The 16,587-nt window shown below is 37.6% G+C and overlaps 1 protein-coding gene across 1 annotated transcript; it reads right to left on the bottom strand.

Annotated features, from left to right (window-relative positions):
* Positions 1-12,712: 12,712 nt before the first annotated feature.
* On the bottom strand, positions 12,713-14,688 carry LOC120576022 (putative uncharacterized protein DDB_G0271982). The gene is made up of 2 exons (XM_039826983.1): positions 13,809-14,688; positions 12,713-13,302 (listed from the first exon to the last, which is right to left on the bottom strand). Exons 1-2 carry the CDS (start codon positions 14,686-14,688, stop codon positions 12,713-12,715), a joined length of 1,470 nt encoding a protein of 489 aa, XP_039682917.1.
* Positions 14,689-16,587: the final 1,899 nt, after the last annotated feature.

Here is a 16,587-nt window from a genome sequence, read left to right as displayed (position 1 = left end):
CCATCTTTTTTCTCTAATTTTTCTACTTTCTCTCTTTTTTGGGTTTTGAGTTATGTTTGTAAGGATTTGAAAGAGATGTTGACTGGGCATGTTTAAGGTTGGTCTTAGTGTTTTAGATGGAGGCTTCAATGATCATGGTGAAATTTGATGGTAGACATTAGTTACAGGAAATGGAGAGTGAGTCTTGTCGCTCCTAAAAGGTTTTGGTGTTGGTGAGCCTGGTCTTTAAGATGTGATGACTAATACTATTTTTTTTAATTAAAAAGTGATAAAAATTACGCCACTTGGTGCGCTGGTAGACAAGTTGCTAACTTTTTAAAAAGAGTAACGTGGCTTGATATATAAACATGGGTGACATTTAGCCTGAAAATGGATACTTCTTTGGGAACTTCTACGGTACACCTCACAAATTGAGGTGTACCGGTACTCTTGCTTCAAATATTTTCAATTTAACAATTATTTTATGAAATAAAGAGTTATTTATCAATATTTATATTTTATAAGACATCATTTTATAAGAATAAATATCATTTCATTGTTTATAAGAATCATATTAAATTTTTAACATTTTCTCATAAAAAATAATAAATATTCTTTGTAATATGTAACAAAAATTCAAAAAATGTAAAATTTTATTTCGTCGACACTTTCGGTAACTAAGATCTAATTATTGTAATTGGTAATGATAGAAAAAAATTCTTTTTCTTCGAAAAAACAACTCGTTTCAATATGAATTTGATGATTTGGTGTACCGGTACACTCAAATTTTTGAGTGTACCCTAGAATTTACCTACTTCTTTCCCACCATGATAAAATGCCATTTTTCAGGACAGATGGCAGTGAAGCAACCTGTTTTGAAAAAAACAAATAAAAATGAAATTAATTTTTTAATACATTACTACTGCACCTCCCCTTTCTCCATCTACATCTCTAATGTTCAATCATCTTGGCCATGGGTGATGTTGCTGCTGAGTTTGCACACTACAATTGATAGGTTGAATAGTTTACACAATACAATTTGCATCTCCACTATCTCTTGTTTATCGCTATTTCAACAACCTTTCCTATGTGAACGTCTAGTTTTTGACAAGCTATGTGAACGTCTAGTTCTCATGGTAGTTCTCTACCACTCTTCTTAAGATGATGCTTCTTTGTGTTGGAACAAAATGTGTTTAACATTATCCTTTAGAGTTTTGATGATAACAAGGTATTAAAAATTATCAATTGGATATGCTAATATTTGTTCAAGTGTGTAGAAACATAGACAAAAAATTTAGTGTCTACTTAAAGCTTAGGTTCTAGGAGAACAAATGGGAGCAATAGAATCAATAAGAAGGAAGCTTGAAGTGTAACACCCCGTTATTCCAAAGCAATTAAATAATAAATAATACATCAGAGTATATCCCCAACGGGCATGTCACACTACTTTTCAAAATTTCTTAAATAGAATATAAAACTATTTAATAAACAACAACTTAAACAATTTCATCAAAACTTTGCAGCGGAATATTTTCATTAAAAACAACAACATCAAATGTTTGATTCTCCACTAAACAGTCTTGGCATAAAAGCCTCATCAAAATAAATTCATAATCAAATATATGGGCTACATCAGCATGTTCCAAAATTGATACATAGGAATGAAAATAAGCAAATAAATCCCATCCCGTATGTATCAGAGCCCTAGACATTGAGCCACCACCTACTACTCAGGATCACCTGCAAGTTACCCATAGGAAGGGCAACATTTCCAAGCAGAAGGGGTGAGATTCACAAACAATAATAATAATATATAATATCATCAATTGAATCTAACACCCTAAAATATCAATGAATATCCAATATACATATGTTTCTCATAATCAACATCATCAATAATATGACAATTCGACCAACGACAACGACGACTCATGCAATGACATGACAATACCTCTAAGACCCCTCAACAAATGCGACTATGCATGTGGTACCAATTTACAGGGCAGAGGCCCTCACGAGATATTGAATGGTTAAAGCATTCATCAGGGCATAAGCCCTCACCGCTTTGAACAACAAAGTGTTCCAGGACATGAGTCCTCCCGCTTTAACGACAAGGCGTTCCAGGGCAAGAGCCCTCCCACTTTATATGCTTATGCAACTGACTCCACTTGTGTATATCTACATACAACTCAACAACAACAACGACGACAACAAATGTACATAATTAATTATGACATACTCCACCTCTTAGTCAACTATGACACAACGACTCTTAATAGCAAGATTCATCAACATAGTATAAATATTCCCATAGTTTCATATTCAATCATATCCAAAATTCACAAGATTCAACTAATTCGATTGCCAAAGAGTTTCAGTAGGATTCAGTGCATATGCAAAGGTTATACAAGTTGAAGGAAACATTTCAAAATGCTCAAAAGGATCCCCTAGTGCACGAAGCAAAATTCAAAAAGTGGCTGACAAGACCTTCTTCGCTTAAGCGATGGCTGGCTCGCTTAAGCGACCGGCTCACAGAAAGTTGGGGTTCCGCTCGCTAACGGCTCGCTTGCGGTTCGCTTAAGCGAACTTCTGGCATAGAGGAATTAATTTTTCGCTTACGGGTTCCCTCATGGTTCGCTTAAGCGAACTGACATTCAGAATTCTGGGTTGCTTACTTGAATGCTCGCTTAAGCGACGGGTCGTTCGCTTAAGCGACCATTCATCTGGGCAGTGCAAAAACTTACGGGTTTCATCCCTTTCTCATTCCAAAACCCAATTTTAATCCCCTGATCACCCAAAATGTTTTCCAACAGATGTTTACAGATTCAATATACAACTAGGCATCTATAGGAACATAAAACATACATCAACAACAACAATTCAGCTCATTCCAACAATCTTGCATAATCTCTCAAATTCTCTCCAACAATCCCAACCTTTCCCAATTCTGATTACAGCAATGTTACAGAATCCTAAAAACGATCTGAACATGATTCTAAGCATAATTAACATGTCTCCTACACTTTTCAACTCAAAATCAGTATTAGAACCCTAATTCCCCAATTCTTATTTCAAGAACATTCATGTTAAATCAATTTCCAGAAATTATATATTATGATCATCGAGAGGTAGCCTCACCCTTACCTTAATTGAACATCAAACTCTACAAAATTCAGAATCTTCCTTTTTGACTCTTCTCCTAGCTTTATCTCTTGTTTTCTCCCCAAACTGCTTTTACGTAAAACTGTTTTTCTGACTTCTCCAATTCCTTACTAAACTCCCCCTTAATTCTAATTAACTCCACTTAATTCCTTTAATTAAAATATAACCCCCAAAACTCCATACTAATTCTATTTCTCTCATTATTCTAATAAATACTAAAAATGAATCATTTAATAAAATATAACACACCACATAATCAACAATTATTATTTAAAATCATATAAAAGACTCTAAATAAATCATAAATAAATAAAATAATGACTAGGGCGTTACATTAAGCATTTGAAGAAAGTGCTCCTGAAGTCAAGTGCTCCTAAAGTGATGACGTCATCAGAAGCAAGTTCATCAGAAGCACCTCATCAGAAGCAACATCACAAGAAGTTGAAGATCATCAAAAGATGAGAGAACTGAAGCTTCAAAGGTTGTTCAACAGATTTAATCACGCCTAGCATTGCACAAGACCAGAAGAATGAAGCAACGACTAATTCAAAAGGATTTGAAGGCATTGGATGCTTGTTCTTTGCAGAGCGTGGAAAAAGGACAATTGTACGAAGTTTACAACCACTACCTCCACTACTATGTTATGTCTCTGCAACAAGACAAGAATAACAACTATGCTTCCAACGGTGTTCCTTCAGACTTGGAATGGATTTGAAATTAATCCTTCATAGGACAATAACCAAATCAGGCAAAAGATCATTGGTGATTGATCAAAGCTTCAAACGACTCTTTTTTTTTTATGTGTTGGCAATTCAACAACGTCTCTTTCACACCTCTATATAAAGGAATGAAGACTTGGAGAATGCCAAGACTCATACAACAATTTGAAAGCGCCAAAACTCTGTCAAAAATTGTTCTGCATCAAAAGTTTACTTAGAATTTCTTATCAAAGTTCATATCTTAGAAATTCTAGAGTCTTAAGAGTCGGTATCTGATTTGTATTGTGAACACCACTAATTGTATATCAAGTGTTCAACCTCAAACATTTTTCTTTGTAATTCTGTTTGAATAGAAGTCTCTTGCAGTTTTGCTTGAGCATAGGAAGTCTCTTGATTGTGTTCAGGAGCATAGGAAATCTCTTGTAGTTGTGCTTGAGTAGTTTGAAGTCTCTTGCTAGTTTTAGCAGTGAGCAATTGTAATCAGATATCACATTATAGTGAACTCTCCTTAGAAGTGCTAGGGGGACATGACTACTTCCGGTTTGTGGAAGGAACTTGTATAATTTTTTTGTGTCTTTCTTTTTTCTCTCTCTCTCTCTCTCTCTCTCTCTCTCTCTCTCTCTCTCTCTCTTTCTCTGTTAATTCGCTGCATTTAGAATCTGAACATCACTTCAGAAGTGGAACTCTATCTGTTTCTGATCAGTGACTTCAGTAGGAGAAAACAATGAAAAAGCTAACACAATTCAACCCCCCCTCCTCCCTTCTTGTGTTTTCTCACCTTCAATTGGTATCTAGAGCCATGGTCTATTGTCTTAACACTTATAAGTGTAACAGAAAAAGATATGAGAAAAACATGTCTGATGAAGAACCTGTTTCCAGTCAGAACAACAACAACAACAACAATGTTGTTCCATATGACTATGGTAACAACAAGAAATCTTACTCTGGTAAAGTTCCAAAGTTTAATGGAGATCCTGAAGAATTCTCTTGGTGGAAAACCAACTTTTATAATCATGTCATGGGTTTGGATGAAGAACTATGAGACATAATTGAAGATGGTGTTGGTGACTTGGTCCTAGATGAAGAAGGAGATGTTATTGATAGAAGAAAACATACTCCTGCTCAGATGAGTGAAGAAAACCAACTATGGAACCTGATTAGAGGAGCATTTGTCACTGCTATACTAAAGCATAGTATATGAAGATGAGTGACAAATCCACCTCTAAGGCAATGTTTGCTTCTCTCTATGCAAACTATGAAGGTAGTAAGAAAGTTAGATAAGCAAAAGCTCTTATGCTAGTTTATCAGTATGAGTTGTTCAAAATAAAAGTTGATGAAAGTAATGAGCAAATGTACTCAGGATTTAAGACTCTAGTTTATGGACTTCATGTAACGCCCTAGTTGTTATTTTATTTATTTTTGATTTATTTAGAGTCCTTTATATGATTTTAAATAATATTTGTGATTTATGTGGTGTGTATTATTTTATTATATAGTTTATTTTAATAATAATTAGAATAAGTGGGAAATTAATATTATTTTGGAGGTTGGGGAGTTAATTAGGAATTAATAGAATTAAGGGGAGTAAATGAAATAAAGGGGAGTTTTTATTTTGGGAGTTAAGAGAAAGAGAAGTCAGAAACGTTTTTACGTGAAAGCAGTCAGTATTAGGAGAAAAGGGAGAGAAGAGCAAGTAGAGCCAAGGAACCCGAATTGCTGCGCATTTTTTCTTTCTGAATTAAGGTAAGGGTGAGGTTTGCTTCAATAGTGTAGTTGATAAATTCTGATTTTGATTTTAACAGGTCTATGTTAGAATTGGGAATTTTGGGGTTTATGTTGAATTCTAGGTTTTTGGGTAATTTGAGTGTAGAGATTGTTGTTCTGGTGTTAGAAATAGGTTCTGAGTGCATACAGCAAGTTATTTCACATCTGTAAACCAATTTGGGGAGTGAAAGTGAGAAAATTGGATTTTTGGGGAAAAACCTGCATTTTGGTCGTGCTGACATTCATCGCTCGCCTAGGCGAGTGGACTTTCCTGCCACGCGAGTGAGTAATGTTCATAGCTCGCCCCGCAAGCAAGCCAACTCGCCATGGCGAGTACCCGTGAGAAAAACATGATTTTTGAATTGTTGTTATAAGCTGTAATATGGATAGTTTTAAGTGCCTAGATGATTTTAGAGAGGGCTGAGGCAATTTTTAGATTAAAAGGATGAATAGGGAGCTTAAAAATGAAGATTTAGTGAGAAAAATGTCAAAACTCCCGAGAGCATCTATTTTTCGTTCGCCTTGAGTTCGCCACGGCGAGCAGCCCGTTTTCTTGTGCTCGCCATAGCGAGTAGGTGTACTCGCGAGGCGAGTTGCCCAGTTCTGAAGCTGTTTGTTATTTAATTGAATAATGTTGAATGATATTGATGTTTAAGCATGATTATGATTAATTGTGCATTTTTCTGGAATTACTGAATTGATTATGATGATCTGTTGTTGACTGGGATGTATGCTTTTATGTAATTAAATCATACATGTTGATGAATTATGGAGTTGTAAGTTATATATACATATATGCATTGTCAAGTTGTATGTAGATATACACAAGTGGAGTCAGTTGCATAAGCATAAAAGCGGGAGGGCTCTTGCCCTGGAACTGGAACGCCTTGTCGTTCAAAGCGGGAGGACTCATGTCCTGGAACACCTTATTGTTCAAATCGGTGAGGGCTTAGGCCCTAATGAATGCTTTAACCATTCAATTTCCGGTGAGGCTACTGCCCTATAAATTGGTACCACATGCATGAGCATTGTAGAGGAGTCTTAGTGGAGTTGTCGAGTGTTGCATGAGTAGTTGTATTGGTTGTAAATACCGTTGTTGATGATGTGTTGATTGTGAAATATACATTTATATTTGAATCATTATTATTATGTTAGGGTGTTAGATTCAATTGATGAATTTATTATCTATATTTATTGTTGTGAATCTCACCCCTTCTGCATGAAAATCTTGCCCTTCCTATGGGTAACTTGCAGGTGATCCTGAGTAGTAGGTGGTGGCTCAAGTGTCTAGGGCTCTGATACGTACGGGATGGGATTTCTTATTGTTTTTCATTCCTTATGTATCACATTTTTGGATTATTCTGATGTAGCCCTTTATTTGGTTGTTGAATTAATTGATGAGGCTTTTATGCCAAGATTACTTTATGGAGAATTAAACAGTTGTTGTTGTTGCTTTTGATGCAAATATTCCGCTGTAAATTATTGAAGTTCATGAAAGATGTTTAATTAAATAGTTTTTATATTCTATTTAAGAAAATTTGAAAAAGTAGTCTGATATGCCCGTTTTGGATTTACTCTAATGTATGTTTAACTATTATTTAATTGCTTTTGGGTAACGGGGTGTTACAATTGCTATCAGAGCAGGTTGGTCCGTCCGGCCAAGTAGTAGAGTCGTGTTGAGCCACCTAGGATAGAGTGTCAACTCTAATGTTGTCTTTGTTGTTGTTCTGAATTGACGTTTCTTATGTAGAACTTTGAGATGGCTGGTCGTAATGATGCTGCTATTGCTGCTGCACTTGAGGTTAAAGCTCAAGCTGTACAACAACAACCGAATGCTGGTGCTGGTAACGAAGGAGTGAGGATGTTGGAGACCTTCTTGAGGAATCATCCACCAACTTTCAAAGGAAGGTATGATCCTGATGGTGCCCAGAAGTGGCTTAAGCACATGTTAGCTGAGGAAGCTGATGACTGGTGGGTAAGTTTGTTGCCTGTGCTGGAACATGATGGAGCTGTGATGACTTGGGCTGTGTTCAGGAGAGAATTCCTAAATAGGTACTTTCCGGAGGATGTCCGAGGAAAGAAAGAAATCGAGTTTCTGGAGCTGAAGCAGGGGGATATGTCTGTTACAGAGTATGCTGCAAAGTTTGTGGAACTTGCTAAGTTCTACCCCCACTATACCGCGGAGACAGCTGAGTTCTCCAAGTGTATCAAGTTTGAGAATGGTTTGAGGGCTGATATCAAGAGAGGTATTGGCTATCAAAAGATAAGAAATTTCTCAGAGTTAGTAAGCAGCTGCAGGATATATGAAGAGGATACTAAGGCTCATTACAAGCTGGTGAGTGAACGCAGAGGTAAGGGACAACAGAGTCGTCCTAAACCATATAGTGCTCCTGCTGACAAAGGAAAACAAAGGCTGAATGATGAGAGGAGGCCCAAGAGGAGAGATACTCCTACTGAGATTGTTTGCTTCAAGTGTGGTGAAAAAGGCCACAAGAGTAATGTCTGTGATAGAGATGAGAAGAAGTGCTTCAGGTGGTGTCAGAAAGGACACACACTAGATGATTGTAAGCGTGGAGACATTGTTTGCTATAACTGCAACGAGGAAGGTCATATTAGTTCGTAGTGTACTCAACCAAAGAAGGTTAGGACCGGTGGTAAAGTGTTTGCTCTGACTGGTACGCAAACCACTAGTGAGGATAGGCTTATCAGAGGTACTTGTTTCTTTAATAGTACTCCTTTAATTGCTATTATAGATACTGGTGCTACTCATTGTTTCATTGCTATTGAATGTGCTTATAAGTTGGGTCTGGTTGTATCTGATATGAAAGGAGAAATGGTTGTTGAAACTCCAGCTAAGGGTTCAGTAACTACTTCTCTTGTTTGTCTAAGATGTTCGTTGTCTATGTTTGGTAGAGACTTTGAAGTCGACTTAGTTTGTTTACCGTTGACGGGTATGGATGTTATCTTTGGGATGAACTGGTTAGAGTATAACCGAGTTCATATCAATTGCTTTAGCAAGACGGTGCATTTTTCTTCTACTAAAGAAGAGAGAGGAGCAGAGTTCCTATCTACTAAACAGTTGAAGCAGTTGGAGCGTGATGGAATTCTTATGTTTTCTTTGATGGCATCTTTGTCGTTAGAGAATCAAGCTGTGATCGACAGGTTACCAGTTGTGAATGAGTTTCCTGAAGTTTTTCCGGATGAGATTCCAGATGTGCCACCAAAGAGGGAGGTTGAATTTTCAATTGACCTTGTTCCAGGAACAAAGCCGGCGTCGATGACACCTTACCGTATGTCAGCTTCCGAGTTAGCTGAATTGAAGAAACATTTGGAGGACTTGCTTGATAAGAATTTTGTAAGACCAAGTGTTTCACCTTGAGGAGCGCCGGTGTTGTTGGTTAAGAAGAAGGATGGTACTATGAGGTTATGCATTGACTATCGTCAGTTGAACAAAGTTACGATAACGAACAGGAATCCACTCCGAGGATTGATGACTTAATGGATCAGTTAGTGGGTGCACGTGTATTTAGTAAGATTTACTTGAGGTCAGGTTACCATCAGATTAAGGTGAAGGATGAAGATATGTAGAAGACGGCCTTTAGGACACGATATGGTCATTACGAATACAAGGTGATGACTTTCGGTGTTACTAATGCGCCTGGTGTGTTCATGGAGTATATGAACCGAATTTTCCATGCCTACTTGGATAAATTTGTGGTTGTATTTATTGATGACATCTTGATTTATTCAAAGACTAAAGAAGAGCATGCAGAGCATCTGAAGATAGTATTGCAAGTTTTGAAAGAAAAGAAGTTGTATGCTAAGTTGTCAAAGTGTGAGTTCTGGTTAAGTGAAGTGAGTTTTCTTGGCCACATTATTTTTGGTAGTGGTGTTGCGGTGATTTTTGTTTTGAAGATTTGGAGGCATGATTTGTATGGTTCCAGATTTGAAGTATTTAGTGATCATAAAAGTCTAAAATATTTATTTGATCAAAAGGAATTGAACATGAGGCAGAGGAGGTGGTTAGAGCTGTTGAAGGATTATGATTTTGGTTTGAATTACCATCCGGGTAAAGCCAATGTGGTTGCAGATGCGTTGAGCAGGAAGACATTGCATATGTCTGCTTTGATGGTGAAAGAATTTGATTTGCTAGAGCAATTTAGAGATTTGAGTCTTGTCTGTGAATTGACACCTCAGAGTGTGCAGTTGGGGATGCTGAAGATTAACAGTGATTTCTTGAATAATATCAGAGAAGCACAACAAGTGGATGTTAAGTTTGTTGATTTGATGGTTGCTGGTAATGGCACTGAGGATAGTGACTTTAAGGTTGATGATCAGGGTGTGTTGAGGTTCAGAGGAAGAATTTGTATTCCTGATGATGACGAGTTGAAAAAATTGATTTTCGAGGAAAGTCACAAGAGTAACTTAAGTATTCATCCGGGAGCTACGAAAATGTAACATGATTTGAAGAAGCTGTTTTGGTGGTCCGGTTTGAAGCGTGACGTCGCTCAATTTGTGTATGCATGTTTGACTTGTTAGAAGTCTAAGGTTGAACATCAGAAGTCTGCAGGGTTGTTGACACCGTTGGATGTGCCGGAGTGGAAGTGGGACATCATTTCTATGGATTTTGTGACGAGTTTACCGAACACTCCGAGAGGGCATGATGCCATTTGGGTTGTGGTTGACAGGTTGACAAAGTCAGCGCACTTTATTCCGATTAATATCAGTTATCCGGTAGCTCAGTTGGCGGAGATTTATATTCATAACATTGTGAAGCTACATGGTGTACCGTCGAGTATTATGTCGGATAGGGATCCGAGGTTCACCTCTAGATTTTGGAAGAGTTTGCAAGATGCCTTGGGTTCGAAGTTGAGGTTGAGTTCGGCTTATCATCCGCAGACAGATGGTCAGTCGGAGAGGACGATCCGTTGAGAGTGTGTGTGCTTGAGCAAGGTGGAGCTTGGGATAGTCACCTACCATTGATAGAGTTCGCATACAACAACAATTACCATTCGAGTATTGGTATGGCACCGTTCGAAGCTTTGTATGGTCGGAGGTGCAGGACTCCTTTATGCTGGTTTGAGTCAGGAGAGAGTGTGGTGTTGGGACCAGATTTGGTTCATCAGACTACAGAGAAAGTTAAGATGATCAGAGAGAAGATGAAAGTGAAGGTGAGAAAAACACAAGAAGGGGGGTTGAATTGTGTTTTCTTTTTCTAAAAAAATCTTCTTTTGATATCACTTCAGAAACTGTTGAAGAGTGCTTGTGATGTGATAATACTTCAGATGTAATTAAATTGCTTCTGATGTGTTGTTCAGAATCGGATACGCAGCGGAGTAAAAACAGAGTAGAGAAAAGAAAGAGAGACACAAGCAATTATACCGGTTCCTTCCACAAACCGGAAGTAGTCCAGTCCCCCTTGTATTTCCAAGGAGATTTCCACTAAGAAAAAATCACACAGATTACAACTGCTCAATACTACACCTAGTATGAGACTTCACAAATGCTCAAGCACGCAGGCAAGAGACTTCCTATGCTCAAGCACTAAAGCAAGAGACTTCCTATGCTCAAGCACTAAATCAAGAGACTTCTATTCAAACAGAATTACACAGAAAATTGTTTGCGTTTGAACACTTGATATACAATCAGTGGTGTTCATAATACAATGCAATTGAAAGACTCTCTAGACTTAAGAATTTCTAAGATATATCAAATGAACACAGAAATTCAAAGTGCTTTGTGTGAAACAAATTTGGCAGAGTTTGGGCGCTTTTAACTTGTTGTTATGTCTCTGCTGATCTTCAAGTCTTCACCCCTTTATATAGAGATGTGTAGAGAGACGTTGAGATCTTTAAGCACGTCAAAAGTGTCGTTGAGAAACCTTGATCAAATACCAATGATCTTTTGCCTGATTTGGATGTTGTCCTATGAAGGATCACGTTCAAATCCATTCCTATTTTGAAGGAACATTTCTGCAGGCAGAGCTGTTATCTTGTCTTGTAGCGTAGACACAAGCAGAGTCGTGGAGGTAGTGGTTGTACACTTTGTACTTTGTCAACTCTCAATGAAGGACAAGCACCCAATGCTTTTCAAATGAACGTTGGCACCTTCCTTTTAGTCTTTCGCTTTCTTAGACGAGGTTGAATCCAATAGACAGCTCTTTAAGACTTCAGATTGAATCTTCTGATTAACTTGCAGTTTCTGATGTTATGCAGCTTCTGAACAATTGGCTTCTTAAGGTCTTGCTTCTGAAGGATTTGCTTTTGATGAAGTCATCAGATGCATTTTGGCTTCAGACGCACTGTCAACTTCAGCGGCAGATTTCTTCAGATGCTTCTAGGTTTCTCTTTTTGTTGATTCCTTTGCTCTCTTTTGTTCTTCCAAGACCTATTATATTGATCAACTTTGTCTATGGTCATGTACACTTGAACAAATATTAGCAATATCCAATTGACAATTTTTAATACCTTGTTATCATCAAAACTCATTAAGGTTTATTGTAAAACACATTTTGTTCCAACAATCTCCCCCTTTTTGATGATGACAAACAATAGTATTTAAAATGTTCAATTGTTGTTGATCTAATTAACAAGTTGACTGCCAGGTATAAGGTTTGTAAGCTCCCCCTGAGTCCAATAGACTTTTAAAGTGAGGTTTGTAAGCTCCCCCTAAGTTCTATACAAGTTAATTAAATTTTTCAATAAAATGCGCACAAGGTAATAACTCAGAAGCATTTCTCATTAAAAGACTAAGAGTTTAGAAACTGGTTCTATTAATTTAACTTGATTAAATTAATGGGGCTCAGAGCCTAAAAATACTATACATTTAGTCCCCCTTTTGTCATCAACAAAAAGTATAAAAGAAAGACAAAACGAAAGAGAGTTTAAAAAAAAAAAGAGAAAAACTTGTTAAACAAAAATAATCAGAGGCAGTAAGTATCAGAGCAAAAGTAAATAACAGAAGAATAACATTGCTTTTAGAAAGAGTGAATGAATGATCAGAAGATGCAAAGTGAACAATTAAAGAGAGACAATAGTTCAGAAGACTAAACAAGTAAAAATCTAAACAAGTAAAGTAAATGTGTGCAACTAAGGTTTGGCTTGTTTAGACATTGCTTCCATCAACTGCTTGATCTGCTCAGATTGTCTCTTCAATTCTTCTTCTTGCTTGGACACTATATCTTCTAAAACTTCAATCTTCTTCTTGATCTTCTGAAACTCATTCTCCCTAGCCTGTGCTTCAGCTTGAGTAGTCAGAAGCTTCTGTTTCAGCTTCTGAAAGATCTTAACATACTCACTTTCTGAAAAGAAAGGAGCATTAGCCAGACAGAGAAACGGAACTTTAGCTTTCTGAACTTTGTGTATTGCTGCCAGATACCTCTTAAGAACTATAGCTTGAGTTCTTAGGCATTTTTGACTAATCTTGTCCAGCAGCTCAGAAGCGTTTTTCTTCAGGTTCATCCATTGATCCTCATAGTGGATGGAAAGTATAGGAACTTTTCTAAGAAGAATTAGTTCTTTTACTTCATCCCCGATCCTTAGCAACTCATTATCAATAAATTCAGATTCTAGAATGTTTGGTAAAGGTTGTTGGATGGCTAAGGTTAGAGAAGTGGATGGTAGGTCAGAGGTCGTTTGTTGTTCAGGGATAGTTTCAGGTTGAGTTTGCTCAGAAGCAACTTGTTCAGGAACAACAAGTTCAGGAACAGTTTGCTCATCATGGGGTTCTGGGTCAATTTGGGGTTGGTTCTGAAGTTCACTTAGAACTTCAGGTTCGTTTTCTATGACTGGGCTTGGTGGTTGTTGATTTTTTGAACCAGTCTTTTCAGGGACTGTCTCAGAGGCTTTTTGTGGGGTTATGCTCATCTCACCACCTAAGTGTTTTTCTAGAGAAAATAGGGTTGATGGAGAAGATGGTTGTTGAGGTTGGGGTTCTTCTGAAATAACTTCTGTTGAAGCTACTTCAGAGGCTTTTTGTGGTTCTGGGTTTGGTTCTGGTAGAATAACATTGAGGGCTTGGATAACTGGAGGTTGAAGAGGATGATCATCTGGCAGACTGCAATTCTCCTTTTGGACATGCTGATTGTCCTTTCATCAATGTTAGAAGGTTTGAAGGTATATGTTTGAGGTTGGTTGGAAGTTTTAATTGGTTTGGATTTGGGGAGAGGCTTTTTGTAGCGCTGACTTAGAGGAATGTCATCTAAGTCAGTGGAGGATGAAGATGATGGTGAGGGTGAAGAACTAAGAATCTGCATATTGATTTGAGCTTTAGGATCAGTTGAGTTACCTGAGATAGGAGGTTCTGATCTCACAGCTTCTGATGCAGATTCTGAAGCAGCAACTTCTGATGTTCCTTTTCCTTTCATCAGATTCTCTTGAAGTAGACTAGTTGCTTCCTCAACTGTCTGTTTTCCAACATCAGCAGCCAGAGATGCAATCTCAGCATCTCTCTTAGCATCCAGAGGACCAGATTCTTCAAGCCCTGCAGCTTTGAGCTTATCATCTCTTTGCTTTCTGTAAAGTTCAGACAATTCCTTCTGTTTAGCTAACTCATCAGCAGCAACCTCTTTAGTCCTTTGTGTCATCTCAGGAGTAACTTTCATCATTGGTAAGACATGAGGTTTTTTACCCTTTTTCTTTTGATGCTCTTCTTCTTCTTCTTCCACTTCTTCAGTAGCTTCCTTGAGAGCTTCCTGATAATCACTTTCTCCTTTGGATCTTTTCTTCTGAATGACTTCTTCACGAAGAGCAGCTTCTCTAGCAGCATCTCGAACCTCAAGCTTCTTGTTTCTTTTCTTCTGAATGACTTCATCAGAAGCATATTCAGAAGCTGTTGAACCTTCAGCCTTAACAGTTTTAGCTCTCTTGGGTTTGGGTGCTGAAGCATCATCCTTCTCAACATTCTTTGATCTCTTTCCTTTAACCTTGAGAGGATCACCTCCTCCCATTTTGTCAGGAATGGATGCATAGCTGATTATCTCACCCGTATCCTGAAAATGAGCTTTGATGAACTGATACAGAACCTCAGGATTGTCCTCTTTTGAGATGAGAGGAAAATCTGTCATAAGATCTGATTAAACAGTCTCTGTCTTCAGATCCTCTTCATGTAAATTGACTTCCCAAACTAAGTTCATAGACCTAAGTGTTTTTCCATTGATGATCTTGCCCACAACAATTCCAAGCTCTTTATTTGAGGAGACTCCACAGTTCTTCAGATGCTTTAGTAGTTGTCCTTGAACAAAGATTTCAGACAAAAGCCATCCAAAAGGAATCTGTCTTCTTCCACTATTTTGGCTTTCCCATAATGCCCAGCACATATGATGCAATATGTACTTTGGTAGATTTATCCTATCAAAGGTAGCGAGGAAGTACAGAACCAACTTGTGATCCAGAGAAGGAGAATCAGTACCTCCTCCCTTCTGAAAAATGCATTCTGATAAAATCTTCTTGAGCATCCTGTGAATTGGAGACAAGTCTGAAGATTTTGCTTTGACATTTCCTTTGAACATGACTCCATTAATCTTTTTCTCCCACTGGCTTTTAATAGCATCCACTTGAAATAAGCCATCATTTGAGCATTTGCATGCTTTAGCGATTGTTTCTACTGTGATGGTAATCTCCATACCCATCACAGCAGACCTGATTTCTATACCTTTGAACGAACTTAGACCCATTTCCGTTCTTGATTTCCCTGAGTCTAGGATTCTCCTTTACTACCCTAGTTTCTTCTTCCTCAGCGTTTTTCCTGTCGAACACTTCTGCCCCTAACGAGAAATCTTTGACTAGATTCTCATATGAGGGTCTTTTTAACATTCCGAAGTAATCCATCATATTTTGAGCAGCAAAATAACCCTTGATGTCCATTCCATTCCTTTCCAATGAACCAAAATCTACAGCAGCTTCGACTTGAACATCCAGTCTGTTCAGTGGAACGGTCACTGTTCTTTCCTTGAGAACATATGATTTGTTGGTGTTGATCTTGATGGAAGAAACAGAACTTGAGGACGCCATTTGATTGGAGGGAAAAATTGGGATTCTAGGTTTTGATGAACTAGTTTTTCAATGAATGGTCTTAAAAACTTGAAAGTGTAGGAAAAGTGAGTGAGTTGTGTGTATTTGGTTTATATAGTGTTTTGATTAAAACAAAAACGATTGCAATTCAGAGGAGACAAACAAACACAGCATTAACGACAAATGGGGGCGTGTGAAAGTACATTTAAAAGCTTATAAAAATATCATTGCCCTTTTAGTTATACTCCAATACAAATAGACCACGTCAGAGACTTTTCAGACAAAATACATTGGTTAGTGGGACAGGTGTTACTAAGAAGTAACTGCCAACATTTCCACTAATCCTGCCATTCAAAAGCAAAGAATACAGCTTCTGAAGTTTTAGTGCTGACGTCATCTTCAGAAGCACATTTTCCTCAGAACCTCAGTTAAGAGCTTCTGATGGACCAAAGCTTCTGAACAGACTTCAGAACCAAACTTCTTATTCAGAGGCAAGCAGATCTTAATCAGACAAAAAGTGCATGTTCAAATTCTTCTTAATAAAGTCAAATCTTTCAATAGTTAAAGGCTTTGTAAATATATCAGCCCATTAATGCTCAGTATCAATGAATTGTATATCTAAAACTCCTTTTTGAACATAATCTTTGATAAAATGGTGTTTGATTTCAATATGCTTGGCTCTTGAATGTAGAATTGGATTCTTTGATAAACAAATAGCAGCAGTATTATCACAAAAGATGGGAATACTGTTAGCATTAATCTGATAGTCTTCCAACTGATGTTTCATCCAAAGTAGTTGTGTACAACAACTTGCAGCTGAAATGTATTCTGCTTCTACTGTAGACATAGCAATTGTTGCTTGTCTTTGCTTGCCCAGGATATCAGATTCTCTCCTAGGAACTGACAGTTTCCACTGGTTGATTTTCTTTTAATCCTGTCACCAGCATAATCAG

This window comes from Medicago truncatula, chromosome 6, assembly GCF_003473485.1.
Source record: "Medicago truncatula cultivar Jemalong A17 chromosome 6, MtrunA17r5.0-ANR, whole genome shotgun sequence".
NCBI classification, from domain to species: Eukaryota; Viridiplantae; Streptophyta; class Magnoliopsida; order Fabales; family Fabaceae; genus Medicago; species Medicago truncatula.
This window is presented reverse-complemented; position numbering and strand designations above follow the sequence as displayed.